Here is an 18,943-nt window from a genome sequence, read left to right on the forward strand (position 1 = left end):
TCATCTGGCTTTCTGGGGAACCTGGTACTTGCTACTCATAGGAAAACTTACATGTTACTCACCTGTTAAAACACCAATGAAGTAATTCCTTCAGGGATGATTCTAGGTTGTGAGGTCGCTCAAGCAGAACAGAAATGGGAGGTGAGAATCAAACCCTGCAATATGATGCATGAGTGAATCCTCTTCGCAACTTCCAGGTTTCTATAATGGGTAGAATTTGGCTTTAATAAGGTATTCCAAAGGATTTTGCAATAAGGAGCTACATAGTAATAGTGAAGGGAATATGAAAGCAGTGTGTTTATGTATGGCGTACATACATAATTAGAGCTCTACGGAAAATACTGATGCCACCAATGAGCTACTTACAACTTATGTATGTGCAGTGTAGAAATTTTTATTGCAGTACTTATGGTATGTAAATGTTTATCTCCTGGTGTCCTACCTTCAATTTGAACTGTTAGAAATGCTAAGACAAGGGGTACGTCTATACTTACCTCCGGGTCCGGCGGTAAGCAATCGATCTTCTGGGATCGATTTATCGCGTCTTGTCTAGACGCGATAAATCGATCCCGGATCGATCCCGGAAGTGCTCGCCATCGACGCCGGTACTCCTGCTCCGCGAGAGAAGTACGCGGAGTCGACGGGGGAGCCTGCCTGCCGCGTCTGGACCCGCGGTAAGTTCGAACTAAGGTACTTCGACTTCAGCTACGTTATTCACGTAGCTGAAGTTGCGTATCTTAGTTCGAAGTGGGGGGTTAGTGTGGACCAGGCCTTAGAGAACAGCTGGATTGCAAAGGAGCAGTAGTAGTCAATGAGAGGGGGAGGAATAAATATTAGAAGAAGCCTGACAAAACTCAGACAAGTTTCTCTAAATTATTCTGTATTTCAGGAAACAATCTGCACTTGTACATCTCTCCCCTTTAGCACTCTAAATATTGCATATCACAAAAAGTTAAGAACATTAAGGTTGCATAGTAGAGCACTCAGATGTCAGGAAATGCCAAAGCTAAGGTTGATTGAGCAACTCTTCCTGCCCCTGGTGAGTATGTATTCTAACTGTTCTTAATTATATACTCACAAATTATTTTTTTTACACAGGATCTAATCTCATTTCACATGCAAACTGGATGGTGCACAGTGGATGAGGCAGCTGTTCAGTACTTATTTTTATCTTCAGAATTCAAAGAGGGTACCCTGGCCTTACGTTCACCATCCCTTCCATCCTCTCCAAATCAGTTTCACTGGTGTAAATTCAGATTTCCACCCTGGTAATTGCACTAGATTGTGACCAAAATTAAGGCACAAATCCAGGGGATTAGTGAATAGGCCACAGAGAAGTGACGTGCACTAAATGAGAGCTCCTGCAAAAAAATAGCATGTGATCTAGTAATTAGTGTAATGCATACTCACAAGAACAGAGTTAAGGTTGCCCTGCACAACTTTAGCATTTCCTGACTCATGTGCTGCCTTATACAGCCTCAGTGTTTTAATGTTCCTAATGGCTTTGCTAAAAAAGCAAAACGATAAAACAAATTCCATCCCAGGTTACAATTTGCTAGACCGGAGTAAAATGCAGCATCCTGCACAAGCCGTAAGAGACAAGTTGCCCTCCCTTCAGGTAAAGGCTGAGAGCTCCCAATGCATAGCTGTGGCATCTACATCCTCAGGCAAAACCAAGGAACAATACGCTTGTCATTCCTGATCTTTTTAAGGGGAAAACCAAACTGAATTTTTGTAAGTCAAGTTTTTAATTTTTCTCTCCATTCAAAACCATCTTTAAATAGCTTTTCCTACCAGTGTCTTCAAGTCTGAGATAAAATTCTCCAGAACTGAGTTTTCCATTATATTCTTTACGATTCTCCAGGAAAAATAAAAGGACTTAAAGACAATTTTTCTAACCCCTTTCCAACTGTTTCTGCCTGATAGCTTTGTGGACTCAGTAGGTTCTTCAACAGAAAGTCCTGAAATGGCCTTCATTGTGAAGGTGTCTTATTGCTTGTGGTGAGCCAGGATCTAAAACTGTACCATTACAAGACACCTATATGACAGTTTAATTAACGACATGAATATGCCCTGCCAAAGTCTAACCCATCATGCTACACGTTAGCTCTGATTTTTTTTTTTATTGTATTGGACAGGAGCCAAGATTGAAATAACTCATCTTGCTCACCAAGTTCAGTTTGTTTCAGTTAAAGAACCTAAGCAAAATTTCTCAGAGGGCTAGTGTTTCTACAACTACAAGAAGTTATAAATATGCACAACTTTGTTCCATTTCTTGATCACAAATATGCAACAATCTTTCATAGGGAGGTATAAAGATAAGATTCCTTCTGTCTAAGCATCTACTTTACAAAACAACACATTACGTACTGTAGCCTCATCCAGTAGAAACAGTCTCTCTCAAGCCTGTAACATTCTTGGACAATTCAGCTGTGGAAGATATTTCTATAACTCTGTTCAATAAGTGTTGTTTTGTGACTGGAAGATATGACTTCTATTTTCAAACAGGGAAAGTAATAATGCATATTATATTCAGGCCTACAGCAAGTATAATCCAGGCACATTTCCTTGGCCAATAGCTTTGCATTACCTTTGTTAGTTTCAAATATTTGCTTTTGGCATTTTTTTTAAATGTTGCCTCCTCTCTGCTTGGCTTCTTGGTCTGCTGTCTGCAGTGAATTTATGATCCTCTGCTTATGCCATCAAGCTTGTTGTCATAGCAATGTCATACATTCAACAACAAGACTTTAATACAAGGAAAAGACGGGCTTGAGAGAGTTTCAGCTAAAGCCTCATCTGCAATCAAATAGCTGTGATAATTAGCAGAGCTGGTTGACTTATTTGGTGAAACAATGTTGGATTTCCTGTTCACAAATTGCCTGAAAACATCATGGGTTTATGTTTTTACAGATGTCTGGTTTTCAAAATGGTTCAACAAATATTTTGTGTACAGATTGAGGAAGGAATGGCTGGAAGAAATCATTACTGACCTCCTCCTGCCCCAGTTTTCTGAAGGCACCAACCTGTCTGATGAATGTCTGACTAGATTCCACTTAAATTGTAAAGGGGTAATAAGCAGGTAATCCAAAAAAGATAAAGGGTGTGATACTACTCCCATGGAATGTGATGTTTAAACTGCCATAGACTTCAGTGGAGGAAGCAGGAGCATGGCTTGTATAATAAATACTTCCAAAGTACAGCTTATAACAATGCTATAGAAGCTCAAAAATGTCTTTTGTGTGAGAATAAGGAGTGGAAGGAAGGAAGGTGGGCATTTAGGACAAGTTTAATTTCTGTTATCTAGGTGATGAATTATAAGAGATAGCCTTTGCACCCACCCGCACTTGGAGGACCAAAAAATGTAAAGGAGGAGAATCTCACTTAAAAAGTCTACCCCTTATTGTGAAGGACCTTGAAAACATAAATTGATATAAACCTATGTAAGGCAATTGCTGGGGTTGAAAAGAACAAGCAGCTGGGCTCAACTTCAGAGGAATTGGGGTGGTGGTGGGGATAGAGATTTTCCATCCCTTCCCCTGCTCACACACCTTATTTAAAATGTGTTAGCTCTGTTTCAGAATCATCTCCCTGACATTCCTCAAATTCCTTATACCATCCCTGGACACAATGAAGGCATAATTGACTTGAATGAGCTCTTTGTGGGAAGGGGGAAAGTGGCAAATTTTTTCACCTGCCTGTCCAAATTACTAAGGTCACCTTTGTCTCCATCTTTGGGTACGTCTACACTGGCAGAGTTACATCGCCAGCAGTTACATCACTGCTCAGAGAGCGCTGAAGGGAAACCGCTGTTGTGTGATCACACTGTCAGCTGCCTGCGCAATAGCGTGTTCACACTTGCAGTGCTATTCGGAGCGGTGTACTCTGGGTAGGTAACCCACAGAGCATCTCTTCCTCTTCTGCTGCTAAGAGTTGTGGGAAGGCGGAGGGGGTCATGGGGCATCCTGGATCCTGTCCCAATGACCCGTGATGCATTATTTCACATCCCAGCAATCCCTGTGCTTCCATCCGCATTTGGTGCCATCTTTCAACAGTTTGTGTACTGCGTGCTCTGCCTCTTCGGTCTGCAGGAATGGATCCCACACTGTTGACCAATATGCTGCTCACTCTCACTAACATGTCATGAGTGGCAGTGGAATTATTCCTTAAACTACAAAGGCAAGAGGAGTGTGACATTGAACTTGCCACACGTAGTAGCTATGACACAAGATTGCTTGTGGCATTCATGGAGGTGCTGACCACAGTGGAACGCCGCTTTTGGGCTCGGGAAACAAGTACTGAGTGGTGGGAATAAATCATCATGCAGGTCTGGGATGATGAGCAGTGGCTGCAGAATTTTCAGATGAGGAAAGCCACATTCATGAGACTGTGATGAGCTCGGCCCAGCCCTGCGGTGCAAGGACACGAGAATGAGAGCTGCCCTGTTGGAGAACAGAGTGGTGATTGCACTTTGGAAGCTGGCTACTCCAGACTGCTACCAATCGGTGACTAACCAGTTTGGAGTGGGAAAGTCGACTGTTGGACTCGTGTTGATGGAAGTGTGCAGGGCCATTAATCGCATTCTGCTCTGAAAGACCGTGATTCTGGGCAACGTGTGTGACATTGTGGATGGCTTTGCACAAATGGGCTTCCCTAACTGCGGTGGGGCGATAGATGGCACACACATTCCAATTCTGCAACCAGACCACCTAGCCACCGAGTACATTAATTGGAAGGGGTATTTCTCAATGGTTCTCCACGTGCTGGTGGATTACCATGGGTGTTTCACAGACATTAACTCAGGCTGGTCCGGAAAGGTGCATGATGCACACATCTTTCGGAACACTGGCCTGTTCAGGAAGCTGCAAGCAGGGACTTTCTTCCCGGACCAGAAGATCACCGTAGGGGAAGTCAAAAAGCTCATTCTGATCCTGGGAGACCCTGCTTACCTCTTAATGCTGTGGCTTATGAAGCCATACACGGGCAACCTTGACAGCAGCAAGAAGCGGTTCAACAACAGGCTGAGCAAGTGCAGAATGACTGTTGAGTGTGCTTTTGGACGTTTAAAGGCCTGCTGGTGCTGCCTATATGGGAGGCTGGACCTGGCCAATGACAATATTACTATGCTTATAGCCACGTGCTATACGCTCCATAATATTTGTGAAGGGAAGGGTGAAAGCTTCACTCAGGCCTGGAGGCTAATTTGAACAGCCAAAGGCCAGGGCTATTAGAGGGGCGCAGTATGGGGCCATAAGGATCAGGGATGCCTTGAGGCAGCAATTTGAAGCTGAAAGCCACTAATATTTTTTGCTATGCTCGGGAGTGCAGTGCTTGTAATGCTTGGAGGTGATTGTGATTGGTGCAGATGATGCACTTTGAAGGTTTAAGAAAATTGTCTGTTGCTTTGCAAGGCTCTGTTTGCTTTGAGTTAATGGAATAAAGATTGCTTTCAAACCAAAACAATTCTTTTATTAAAAAACAACAACCGGAGGAGAAAGAGACAAACAAAAAAACACATCAGCATTGTGGGGGATGGGGGAAGGGAGGGTCCCAGGGTGGTAAGATTTGTGTATATCCAGGTATCATATGCAACCTTGTCCTTTGGAGTACAGTGCAGTGGGGTACTGTACTTCAGCAGGGCTAAACTGCAGAGGGATGGATGTTAGTGCAGTGGGTACTGGGAGTCCGCAGGGCTGGACTGTGAGGGGGGAGGAGTGGAATGCAGCGGGTACAGACTGGAGCCAGGAGGTTGATAAGAGTGTGTTGGTGGTGTCTGGGGGGCGCATGGGAAAGAGTTTTGCGATGGCGGCTGCAGGGGCGGCGGGCGCTGAGCTGCTCGGTTTGCAGTGCTATTAGCACCTGGAATATGTCTGCTTGGTGCTCCATAACGTTTAAGAGCCGCTCCGTGGCTTTGTTCTGGCACGCCGCGTTCTCCTTTTGGTCCCTCTTCTTGCTGTCCCAACACTCCTTCAATTCTTGTTTTTCGGCCGTGGAGTGCATCATGACATCACGCAGAAAGTCCTCTTTAGTTTTTCGTGGCTGCTTTCTAATTCTGCGCAGCTGTTTAGCCGTCGATAATAAAGAGGGAGGCTGGGCTCCCAAGGTCATATCTGTGAAGCCAAAATGCAACATTTTACAGAAGCAGTATTGTTTGCAATACACAGACCACTGATTCAGTGATTTAAAACAGTCACTATTCACATACCTGTCACTAATTGGATGACCCCAGGCAAGCACACATGAGCCACAAGACTCCCAAAATGGTGAGTAACCACAGGGGCTGGGAAAATCAGTGTTCTAGGAACCTACTGTACACTGGGCACATGGCTCTTGGGGAGAGTCAGCACTTTAGGGGGGCCTTATAATCATTACTGTCCCCACATTTTCCACAGGCTGTGTTCGTTATGGAAGATATCTCGCTGCTGAGGGTGAGCAGGAAATCAAGGGAGGGTCTTCTCCAGGACTGCGGCTTCTGCCCTGGCCCTTGTATGGCTTGCCTGTGTGCAGCAATGGTTTCCCCCCCCCCCCCCCAGTGAGGGCAGAGTGGCACGGGAAAGTTACCCTTAATGGGGCAAGAAACAAAGCAGCTCTGCCAAAGAACCTGCTGCAGTGGATTGCCCAGTATCTCCATGAGAGTTTCGTGGAGATCTCTGAGGCAGATTCCCATGAAGTGAGGGAGTTAATTAAGACCCTATTCCGCTGCTCAGACTAGGCATGTGGTGGTACACATACAGACACAAGCCTGCTTTCTGCAACTCTCCTGCCCCCAACAACTCTCTTCAGCAATTCCCAAAATCAAAGCCACTTACCAGGGGCCTCCTCCCCTGTTCGCGCTTCGCCAAGCTCCGACAGCTGTGACTGGCTAGCCTCCTCCGGGGTAGAGAAGAGCTCCTGGCTGCATGCATCTCTGACCTCCGAGTCGTCCTCTGCCTCTGGGTCCCCCTCCCACTCCACATCCTCGTCCAAGATTTCCTCCTCCTGCCTCGTTCCACTCTTGAGTTGCACACGAGCCACCAAAGCATCCACAGTGGCCGTGGGGTCGCCACCGAGTATCGCGTCCAGCTCTTTGTAGAACTGGCAACTCATGGGTGCTGCACTAGAGCGGCAGTTTGCCTCCCATGCCTTGTGGTGGGCATTCTGCAGCTCCTTCACTTTGACCGTGCACTGCAGTGTGTCCCAGTCATGGCCCCTTTGTGTCATGTATTGTGAAATCTTCTCCGTAGGTATCATAATTCCTACAGCTGGAGCCCAGCCAGGACTGGACAGCCTCCTCTCCTCAAATGCTGATGAGGTCCAGCAGCTCGGCATTGCTCCAAGCGGGGGATCGTCTGGTGCGTGGAGCAGGCATGGTCACCTGGAAAGATGCACTGAGACCGCTGCACACATCATTGAGCAAACGGGAAGGGGACTTCAAAAATTCCCAAGAAATTTAGGGGTGGGGCTCACAGTTGGTCACCTGAGGGCAGGGCAGTAGAGTTCAAACTGATGACCAGAGAGGCGAGAACAGGCATTGTGGGATACCTCCCGGAGGCCAATCGCAGCGCTGTAATCGACCAGGGTATCTACACTGGCACCGCAGCGCTGTAGCCCCGGCACAGAAAACTGTACGCCTCTCGTCGGGGTGGTATTTTTACAGTGCTGCAACTGCACAGTTTCTGCGCACTGAGTGGCTTGGCAGTGTGTACACCTCAGGAGTTACACCGCAGAAAGCTGCTTTACTGCGCAGAAACTTGCCAGTGTAGACAAAGCCTTTGTAAGACAACTCCAGACAAATTGTGACCATGTGAAGTTTATATTATACTTTTTAATTAGTCCTTTAGGATTATCATATATCTTTCTTGTGTCATATGTAGCTTGAACAACTGGTAACTTTATTGCATCTTTTAAAATATGGAACAGTCAGAGTTTGTGGGAGACTGATCCTAGTAATGCACTGGATTCAGCCAGTAGCCAGCACTCTGATTTTTATGTTACTTGAACCAGAAATTGTTTGCTCATCCAATTCTAGTAGTTCTAGCTTAAGTGATGTTCTGCTAACTGGTGGAGTGAAGACAACTAATTTTTTCACAGCAGTTAAGGTACAGTTTTTAGGGCGAGCAGTTTAGCTGGAGATTTTTGCACTAGGGTTACCTGTGTTTAACCTGTGCTGGTGTTGCTTTTGCTGCCTTATCCATCCTTGCTCAAGGCAATAGTATGATCTATATGCATACTGTAAATAAATGCAGACTAGGAAAAAATAGACAGGATTTTTAGCCATTCATTTCTCTCCCACGAATGCTCTAATACATTCTTGTTGTCCAAATGTTTCCTAACCATTTGGGATCTGGGGTGGTTGTGCATAGATGCAGAATCTCCAAAAGGCTAACTTAGCCCACTTTGAAAACCAAGTCCTTAAGTAGAATAAAGCATGGAGTGCTATTTCAAATAAAATCTGTGCCAGCTTCCGAGCTGCTTATGCATTTTTACTACTTCAGATAAAAAAGTTAATTACCCCTCTTCAACATTCCCTCAAGGAAGACATGCAGATTTCTAATTCTCCAGCACAGAGTTTGCTGCAGCAAATTCAGGAAATGTGAGAGTAAAGAGGACCCTACTTATCTGAAACTCTGTTTGTGTTCATAGTGATTGAGTTCTATTGCTAATAGGGATCAAATTACATATTTAACAGAGCAAATGACATTATTTACTGACAAAGTATTATCAAGAGATCAAATCACACATTTTCAGAGGAAGTTGCATGCATCAATGCCTGAACTGCGTGAAAAGCATTTCTCCTATATGCTTCACTGATCAAGCTGCATGCACTTTTTCAGCTATTGTACACTATGCACCTTGCGGTGAAAGTTTCATTCTTTAGTAAAGGTTTATTTTTTAGCTAAGTGGGTTCAAATTACAGTGTATCAGATCACATACTGTGCCATTTGTGTGCTTTGTTTTACTTTTGTACTGCTTATTTTACTCTCTATATACTAACTTTCTCATGCAGCTCCACATCCTGGCCTATACCTCCTGTCAGGGATAATACATGCCACTAAACATTTTAAAATTTACCTGCTTGGATCCAGTTTGTTTGTTTGGATTTTTACAAGCCCCCAAAGAGCTCCCATCCAGTGTTTGGGGCACACTTAACAATTTTTAAAAATATATATTAAATACATAAGTCCATCAATATCCCTAGATCAGATCATAATAAACCAGCAACAACATAAATAGAATAATAGTTCATGGTAGTTAAAATCCTTCTTGAATAGCCATATGGATGGAATACATCTATTTAAAGGTATCAGTAAGTATGCAATTGTCACCATATTCCTTAAGCAGTCTCACTTGCATGCCCCCTCATACTTTTTAATCTCTTCTGCATTAAACAGCTTGTTCATTTTCATATCCTCTCCAGAGAGCTCCACACTGATATGTGAGTGGCTCGGTCAGATTTTGTTACAAGCTAAACTCAGTTCTTGCAGCACTCTTTATCCCTTCCAGTTGCTGCTAAACATCCTTTCAGCAGCTCATGTGAGATTGGATTCTGGGCCTTAATATTCAAAAGCTGTGAAGGCCCTCAGAATGTTAACAAACAAATTCTGCCTGTTGGGCTCTTTCCTAAAGATAGCATGGGCAAGCACCATTCTGTTTCTCTGAGCTTCTAGTACTCTACATCCCAATCATGTCTTTAGGGTCTCCTTATTTCCTATTAGCCCTGATATAGATTCTGAACAGGTGCTTCTAGGGCTTTCTGACACACTGCACCTCATCAGAAGCTCTATCCTCTGCTTACTCAGAGAAACACTGTTGGGTTGTATTCTTGCTTCAGCAATGTTTGAACACAGCCTGGTCTAGAGAGTCTTATTGCTCTTTTACTGCTAAATCTTATAGATACTGAAATGGAGACCTAAGTACACTAGAACTCCATGCAGAGTGCAAGGCTGCCCTAAATCATACGGTGAACCAGACGTTGTATGCCAGCTATCTTTCTCTCTCTCTCTACTATTACTCTGACTGTGATGATGTGCTCCTCAGGCACGTGACCAGGTTCCTGAAAGAGCAGTCCCATGAGCCAGAGGGAGCATGCAGAGAGATTCTTGACATAGCAGAACAAATGAGAGGGGTGCATTGTCCTGCAAGACATCAAGAAGTCAGAGCAGTATGAGTGGGGGAGCAGGGTGGAGGCCCTGCCATTGGAGAAGACTATGAACCAGGCCCTACTGGACCTGCATGATCTGACTACAGAGAAATATTACCTCCAGCTGTGTGATTTCCTGGAGTCTAAATGCCTGGATGAGCAAGTGAAGGCCAGCAAGTAGTAAGGAGACTACTTCAGGAAGCTGAAGCACCTGGGAGTGTCCCAGGATGGCATGGGGGAGTACCTGTTTGACAAGCACATCTGAACTACACCCTGAAGGCTCTCTGTCAATGACCATCTAAAAGCTGGGAATATATATAGATATACAAAAATTTAACTGAGGGAAGCTTTCTTCATGGTTTTTAAAAGTCAAGTTGGGGGATTGGATGGGTCATGGGATTAGTCTTTCACATCTAGGTCACTGATTCAAGAGTCCCAATGTGGTAAACACTGAAAGCTGTTTGTTTGCTAGTCTATTTAAATGAGTTGATTACTTCAGTCCAGCCCTTAGAGGAAAAGTCTCCACGTAACCAAAATCACTTTCAGAACTGACACCCTTCTCCACAGAATGAGGAGAAAAGTCAAGGACTGAGTGAGGAAAATGATGGTCCCTAAGGGTTAGGCTTGGGGCATAATGGCAGAGCAGGGCAGAGTAGAGAAACTTTTACTGCTGCTGCCTATTCTGTCCCTGTTCTCTAAATTAAGGCGGGCTTAGTCAGAGTTATCAACTGGGCTTCTTTCACAAACTCTAAATTCTCTTTAAAAAACAGACAATTCAAATTACATTTTACAGTAGGGTGTTTTATCTATTCTGAGAAATTTGAAAGGTAGGAATAATGTTCTCCTAACCACTTGGGAAACATGCAGTGTTCCCTGTGTTTCTAATGGAGCAGAAACTAACCTAATTCTGTGTATATTTACCTCCTTATAAGTGTCCCTGTATATTGATGACATCAGGAACATGCTCAGCTCTAGGAGTAATGGGTTACTTGTCTTCTTCATTGTTTTCAGTATCTCATTCATACCTTTAACCCTTGTCACCATAATTCCATTTCCTTAAAGCTCCTTATTTCCTGTAAATTATCCCCATTCATCTTCCTAAAAAATAAACATATACACTTGATTTTTTTCTGCACTTGCCAGCTACCATTCTTTCTCTAACTTATTACTGAGCAGAGTACAAAGTTTTGATAACATCCTTAGAGATGATAAATTAAAAAAATATTTCATAGAAATATTTGAAATTTTTGAAGCTGCTTACATTTTGCAGGATTTGACAGTGTCTCCTTTTCTAGTTTTTTCAAATTTCTCCATATTTTTTACAAAAATGTGTATTGTATTTTTTTCCAAATTTTTTAAATAATTTAACATTTTTCCAACAACTGTATTTTCTTACTGAAAATTGGGTTTTTGATAAATGAAAAACTTCAAAAATTATTTTGGTAAAAATGTCAGTACAATAAAAGTCGGTATTCCTGGAAAATGTTGATAATACTGGCAATTTTTAAATTAAAAATATATATTTTTAAAAAGCCACGTGGGAGGAAAGGAACTTTTTAAGCACAAAATTTCAATCCCACTCTAGTGAGAATACAAATGTCTCATGGAAACATGCATACACAAATATCATCCTTCCTCCACAGGAGAGAGTAACACACAGCACAATTTATCTATCTCCATCCCCATGAAAGGAGAGACTGTAAAATATTGTTGCCAAATTAATTCCCAGTGAGGGAGTCTGCTTCTCGACCCCTAAGGAAGCAATAAGAATTAGGACAGGTCTGGATAATGGCTTGCAGTTTACATTATAGGGGAGGGATAGCTCAGTGGTTTGAGCATTGGCGTGCTAAACCCAGGGTTGTGAGTTCAATCCTTGAGGGGGCCACTTGGGGATCAGTACTTGGTCCTGCTAGTGAAGGCAGGGGGCTGGACTCAATGACCTTTCAAGGTCCCTTCCAGTTCTAGGAGATGGGATATTTCCATAAATTATTATTATTATTATTATTATTTCAGTTAAAGATTTTTCATTACCTTTTCCCCGCTGCTAGCTAATGTTTTTGGAAACACACTTGGAAAACAGCTGCCAGAAATAGGGGAAGAGAGCTAGTTACAAGGCATTATTCAAGGAGAGATACAAACCCGACCCTCGGTTCTCTTCATTTAAACGCAACTGGGTCAGAAGCACCAACTTCTGTTCATCTTTTGCCCAGGGATAGTTTGCTCCTCATCTGATCAATTGGTTGCGTCTCTGTGGCATCCCTGGCAAGGAGGAGCATGAGAAATATCCCAGTGACACTCTTAACCAGAGAGTGATGTGAAATTAGTCTCATATGTCTCTACTGCACATGTGCACAACTGAGTCTTCCTCTTTCAGGTAGGTTCTGCCCCGTTCTGTCCTGGCATGAAAACTGTCAGGTAGTTTAGACCCCCGACCTAGCTTGTTTAAAAAAACAAACAAACAAACAAGAACGTAATACTAACAAGTATTTGAGTATTTGGTTTTAGATCTCATCAATAAAAAACAAGGAGTTGCCTACAAGAAGTGGGCTGAATCTCTCTTCCTCTCACACACACTCACTCTACATAAGAACAATCTGTGGTAGTAGTAAAAATTTATACTATGGCAGCATCCAATGGTGTCATTTGTGATTGAGGACCCCTTGTGCTTGAAGCTGTACAAACGCAGCTGGGAGACAACCCCTGGATAGTTTACTAAGAGAACCATAAAGATGTGCATATCTAAATTTAGGAACTGCCCCATGTCATTATCCCCCTCATCTTTGTTACCCTCACTATGTGCCATTCTAAAATTAGATTTTAAGCTCCTTGAGTCAGGGAATTTGTTTTTGACTTGTTCTATAAAGTGTCTAGAACACTTTTGGGTGCTGTGAAAATAATTACAATCCCAGGATTTTGTTTGGATGTAATATTTTCCAGGTTGTTTTGCAACCTAAAGATTTCAGCTGGGGGAACCTGAACCTGGCCTGAAAAGCACTCAGAACTATGTACCTAAACTCTCAGAAGTCATTTAGAGTTTTGAGTATGTAAGGAATACAAGGTCAGAAATGTAGATAATACAGTAGTAAGCACTTGTGGTTCTCTATTTCACTCTTTGGACCAGTGTAGAATAGTGATCTCCTCACAGACCTCCCAATTTGCCAGTACAGCTTAGTTCTCAAAACATTTTGTGGGCCACCAAAGAGGATGCAGTGGATCAGAGGTGGTTCCCAGGCCACTGTTCAAGAACTGCTGTTACACGCTGCCATATGTTTTAAAGCAAATCTCATCACTGATTTTAGCAGGGAATTTATTTGTCTTAAACACTCATGCCAGTTTATGGCCTCTGAGGCTAAGTCTACACTACCCGCCTGAATCGGCGGGTAGAAATCGATCTCTTGGGGATCGACTTATCGCGTCTCGTCAGGACGTGACAATCGATCCCCGAATCGACGCGCTTACTCCACCAGCGGAGGTGGGAGTAAGCGCCGTCGACTGGGAGCCGCGGCAGTCGATTTTGCCGCCGTCCTCACAACAGGGTAAGTCAGATCTGATACGTCGAATTCAGCTACGCTATTCGCGTAGCTGAATTTGCGTATCTTAAATCGACCCCCCCCCCCCCGTAGTGTAGATGTAGCCTCTGTCTGATCCTGGAGCCTTTACTGGTACTAGTAGCCAGAGCTACTGGAGGGGGGGCGGGAACTAAAATGTTTGATTGCCCGCTCTGCTGCTCATTTACTATACAATCCTGAGAAAGATGATTTTTCGCACTGTGCCTCAGTTTTCCATCTTGAAAATGGGGATAATAATCCATAGCTACTTTTGGAATGTGATTTGAGGTCTGAGGATGGCCATGTAAGTGTTAAGTGCTGTTTATTATTATTATTGAGTTTGTATGTAGTCTGAGTGAGGGGCCAGGAAGATGGTGGCCCTTAAGTTGTCAGCTCCTCAGGCCACAGACCTCTCCTCCACAAGGATGAGATTACAAATTCTGACCATGTGAACTGTCACAATGAGACACGGCTCACAGTAGGCTGGGCAGATAATCAAAACATGAGGGGGAGTTCCAGCGCTGATGGGCTTCCTCCTGGGGGGCCCGAACGTGCCCGTGGGCTCTGCGGGCTCCTCCGCGACTGGAGCAAAGAAATAAGTGTCGGTAACCTGTATCTCCACCTGCGACGCCAAAATGAGTCGTGCCCCGCGGTGCATGCTGCTGATCTGTGACCCTCCCTCTCCTTTCTCACCCAGGAGGGAAGCTGACTGGAAGGCTAGCTAATAAGGAGCCCGTGAAAGTGATGCGGCGCTGAGAGGAGGTTGGAGAATAAGGGCCAGGACGGGACAGGGCAGGGGGAGCAGCAACCCAACCCGGTACGGGGGAGGGGTTTACTCCTGGGGTGGATTTGTACCATATTACACGTTCCCGCCGTGGTGAGCGGAGGCCGCTGCCGCTGGGGTGAGCCGGGCAGAGGCAGCAGGGGGCGCTGGCCGGGGGCTGGGTTGGCTCCTGGGCTGGCGTTGCGGCGATGAGCAGGAAGCCGCAGCCCGGCCCTTATCAGCGGGCGGCAGGCGGGGCCGGGCCCCAGGCCCTGCGCTCCGGCTCCACGGGCAGCGGGGGGCAGCGGCTGTAGGCGCCTCCTTCTCCTGCGCCGCTGCAGGGCCGGGAACAGCAGCAGCAGCAGCAGCGCCAGCGCGGCCTCCCCTGCCCCATGGCGGGCTACGCTCCCCGCCTGTCCCTGCTGCTGCGGAGGCTGCCGCCGCCCTGGACTCGGGCAGCCCGGCTCCCCCTGAGCGGCGCCCGGCTCCTGCTGCTCTCGGCCGGCAGGTGCGGGGCCTCAGCCGAGCCCGGCCCCTTGCGCCTCCTCCGCGGCGGCGCCCCCCGCTCCGCGTCCTCCCGGGCGGCTGGGGCGGCGGCCGGGGAGCCGGAGAGGAGGAGCAGCCCCCGGGGAAGTGGGGGAGACTCGGAGGTGAAGAGGCTGCTGGCCCTGGCACGGCCGGAGCGCTGGAGACTGACAGGTACCTGCCTCTGCCCCCTCCCAGCACCGCCTGCCCCCCAGCCCAGTGACGGTTACCTGCCCCACCCAGCCTCCGTGCCCTGCCCCATACTGTCAGCCACCCCAAGCTCACTGTGACACCAGCACCCCTTGGCAAAGGGCCCCCTGATCTTCACAAACAGCTGTCACCGCAGACCTGACAAACTCACGGCATCCCATACGTGTCTTACAGGGTACTTATGCACAAAGAGGAACGTGGAAGGGAGGTAACTTGTCAAGAGTGAGAATCTTTGTGTGAGATGTGTGCCCGGGTAATATTGAAGGAATAATGTATTTACCTTAAAAGTATGCTTTATAGACTTGGAGTAGAAATTAGTCACCAGGGGATAATATGTCTTGGTAATGGCCCTTTTGGGCAAGGGGGATTTGTCACCCTCACTAACCTGATGCAATGCAAGGCTCAATTGTTTAGCTTTGCACAATGGTAAGACTTTGAATGGGACACCATCAGAGGCAATGGCAAACAACTGAAATGCCTTAAAGGTAAAAAAGGAACAGTACAACAGGACTGGGTTTGCCCTGTCTGCAAATAGAAACAAAAGGCTGCTTTCAGTATAACAGAGGTGGGAGTAGCATTCTGTATCCTTTCACTGAGGAAACCCCTTGTGAAACAGGGCTGCTTTCATAAATGTTTGAAACCTGGTGTTTGGGACACCAGCCAACTTTGCAAACAGACTGAACTTTGGGGGGAAAGGAGGAACCTACTTTATGAGATAAGAAAGATAACTCTTGATAAGTGTAGGCCCAGGTTCGCGTTTTATGATTTTGTTTTATATTGTAATCTTTTGTTTCCATCATTCTTGTTTCTAGTTAAATCCTCATTCTTAAATAAACTATCTTTTGTTTTATTATAAGTGCTTGCAAGTGTTGTGTGGTTTAAAGGGGCAGTGGTTTAAGGTAAAACTGGTAAGTTGGGGTACACTGCACTTTTGGGCGCAGAGGATCTGCGATATCTGTGAGTAGGCAATGTCGGGCTCGATATCACAGGGGAACAATTCAAAGAGACTCGGGGATTGGAGTGCATCTATTAACCTGCAAGGCGAAGTTAGGGCTGACAAAGTCCAAAAGAGAGTGCTTGAGTGATTGAAAGGCTGGTGGTGTAATGAGCTGGCACCCAGACAAGGAAGACTATCTCTCACTGGAGGTAGGGAATAACAAGATGACTCAGGGTATGTCTACACTACGAAATTAGGTCGATTTTATAGAAGTCGATTTTTGGAAAGCGATTTTATACAGTCGATTGTGTATGTCCCCACTAAGCGCATTAAGTCGGCGGAGTGCGTCCTCAATACCATGGCTAGCATCGACTCACGGAGTGGTGCACTGTGGGTAGCTATCTTACAGTTCCCGCAGTCTCTGCTGCCCATTGGAAATCTGGGTTAAGCGCCCAGTGCCTGATGGGGCAAAAACGTTGTCGGGGGTGGTTTTGGGTACATGTCATCAGTCTCCTCTCTCCCCCTCCCTCCATGAAAGCAACAGCAGACAATCGTTTTGCACCTTTTTTCCTGGGTTACCCGTGCAGATGCCATAGCACGGCAAGCATGGAGCCCGCTCAGCTCACCACTGCTGTTGTGAGCATTGTAAACACCTCGCACATTATCCTGCAGTATGTGCAGAACCTGGCTAGGAGACGCCAGCACGAGGATGATTGTGAGGAGGACATGGACACAGACGTTCCTGAAAGTATGGGATGTGGCAATTGGGACATCATGGCGGCAGTGGGGCTGGTGGATACAGTGGAACGCCGATTCTGGGCCCGGCAAACAAGCACAGTCTGGTGGGACCGCATAGTATTGCAGGTATGGGATGATTCCCAGTGGCTGCGAAACTTTCGCATGCGTAAAGCCACTTTCCTTGAACTTTGTGAGTTGCTTTCCCCCACCCTGAAGCTCAGGAATACCAAGATGAGAGCTGCCCTGACAATTGAGAAGCGAGTGATGATAGCCCTGTGGAAGCATGCAACGCCTGACTGCTACTGGTCAGTCGGGAATCAATTTGGAGTGGGCAAATCTACTGTGGAGGCTGCTGTGATCCAAGTAGCTAATGCAATCACTGACGTTCAGCTATCAAGGGTAGTGACTCTGGGAAATGTGCAGGTCATAGTGGATGGCTTTGTTGCAATGGGGTTCCCTAACTGTGGTGGGGCGATAGGTATATGCGTTCCGTCTATCTTGGCACCGCACCACCTTGCCAATCAGTACATAAACGGCAAGGGGTACTTCTCAATGGTGCTGTAAGCACTGGTGGATCACAAAGGACGTTTCACCGACATCAACGTGGGATGGCCGGGAAAGGTGCATGACGCTTGCATCTTTAGGAACTCCGGGCTGTTCGAGCAGCTGCAAGAAGGGACTTACTTCCCAGATCAGAAAATTACTGTTGGGAATGTTGAAATGCCAATAGTTATCCTTGGGGACCCAGCCTACCCCATGCTTCCATGGCTCATGAAGCCATACGCAGGCAGCCTGGACATTAGTAAGGAACAGTTCAACTATAGGCTGAGCAAGTGCAGAATGGTGATAGAATGTGCCTTTGGATGTTTAAAAGATCTCTGGTGCTGTTTGCTGACTAGGTTAGAACTCAGCGCAACCAATATTCCCATTGTTATTGCTGCTTGCTGTGTGCTCCATAGTATCTGTGAGAGTAAGGGGGAGACAAATCGCCTGGCGGCTGATTTTGAGCAGCCAGACATCAGGGCGATTAGAAGAGCACAGGTAGGCACACTGCGCATCAGAGAGGCTTTGAAAACCATTTTCATGACTGGTACGGTGTGACAGTTTTGTGTTTCTCCTTGATGCAAACCCGCCCCCTTTGTTGATTTTAATTCCCTGTAAACCAAACACCCTCCCCCCTTCAATCACAGCTGGCAAAGGAAATATTGATTTGAAACCATGCATTCTTTCTTTCTTAATTTAAAAAAAAAAAAGTGAGATAACTGACAAGGTAGCCCGGATGGGGGAGGGGAGGGGAGGACAAGGCCACATTGCTTATGGTAGCCACATTACAAATCAAAACTGTTTGAATTACAGCCTTCTGTTGCTTGGGCCATCCTCTGAAGTGGAGTGGCTGGGTACCTGGAGCCTCCCCCTCCCCCAGCGTTCTTGGGTGTCTGGGTGAGGAGGATATGGAACTTGAGGAGGAGGGCAGATGGTTGTACAGTGGATGCAGTAGTGGTCTGTGCTCTTGTTGGCTTTCCTGCAGTTCCACCAGACATCTCCACATGTCCGTTTGCTCCCCCATTAGCCTGAGCATCGCATCCTGTCTCTTCTCATTGTGCTCACTTAATGCTTTCCTAGCCTCTGCCACTGAATCCCTCCATGCATTCAGCTATGCCCTATCAGTGCGGGAGGACTGCATGAGCTCGGAAAACATGTCATCGCGAGTACGTTGTTGTTTTTTTTTGTTTTTTTGTTTTTTTGTTTTGCCTTCTGATCTGCAATAACCTCAGGGACGGAGATGATAGGGGGAGCATAGAAACATTTGCACCCGTGGGGGGATAAAAAGGGAGAGTAAAACTTAAGATGATACATTTCTGAGAACAAAAGGGAGACTCTTTCTAGTGAATCAAGCAATTCACAGCAGACAGCACATGTGCTTTAGGTACAAGGTCGCATTTTGCCTTTTTATATTGAGCGCCTGCTGGTATGGTGACACATCACACACGGCTAGGCAACAGAATTCGGTTTCCAGGCAGCCATGGTAAGCCAAAGGGTACACAGGGTTGGCTTCTTCCGCCTTCATACCGTGGGAATGGTTTCAAACTGCAGCGCCCTCCTTT

At 45.9% G+C, this 18,943-nt stretch overlaps 1 protein-coding gene and 1 pseudogene across 1 annotated transcript in view; both read left to right on the forward strand.

Annotated features, from left to right (window-relative positions):
- Nucleotides 1-9,252: 9,252 nt before the first annotated feature.
- Nucleotides 9,253-10,382, forward strand: LOC135876258 (ferritin heavy chain A-like; annotated as a pseudogene).
- Nucleotides 10,383-14,820: 4,438 nt separating this feature from the next.
- Nucleotides 14,821-18,943, forward strand: part of ABCB10 (ATP binding cassette subfamily B member 10) — a 45,362-nt gene continuing 41,239 nt past the window's right edge. The window contains exon 1 of the mRNA XM_065400450.1: nt 14,821-15,127. Coding sequence (XP_065256522.1) covers nt 14,821-15,127 — 307 coding nt within the window. The remainder of the gene's footprint in view (nt 15,128-18,943) is intronic.

This window comes from Emys orbicularis, chromosome 3, assembly GCF_028017835.1.
Source record: "Emys orbicularis isolate rEmyOrb1 chromosome 3, rEmyOrb1.hap1, whole genome shotgun sequence".
NCBI lineage: Eukaryota > Metazoa > Chordata > Testudines > Emydidae > Emys > Emys orbicularis.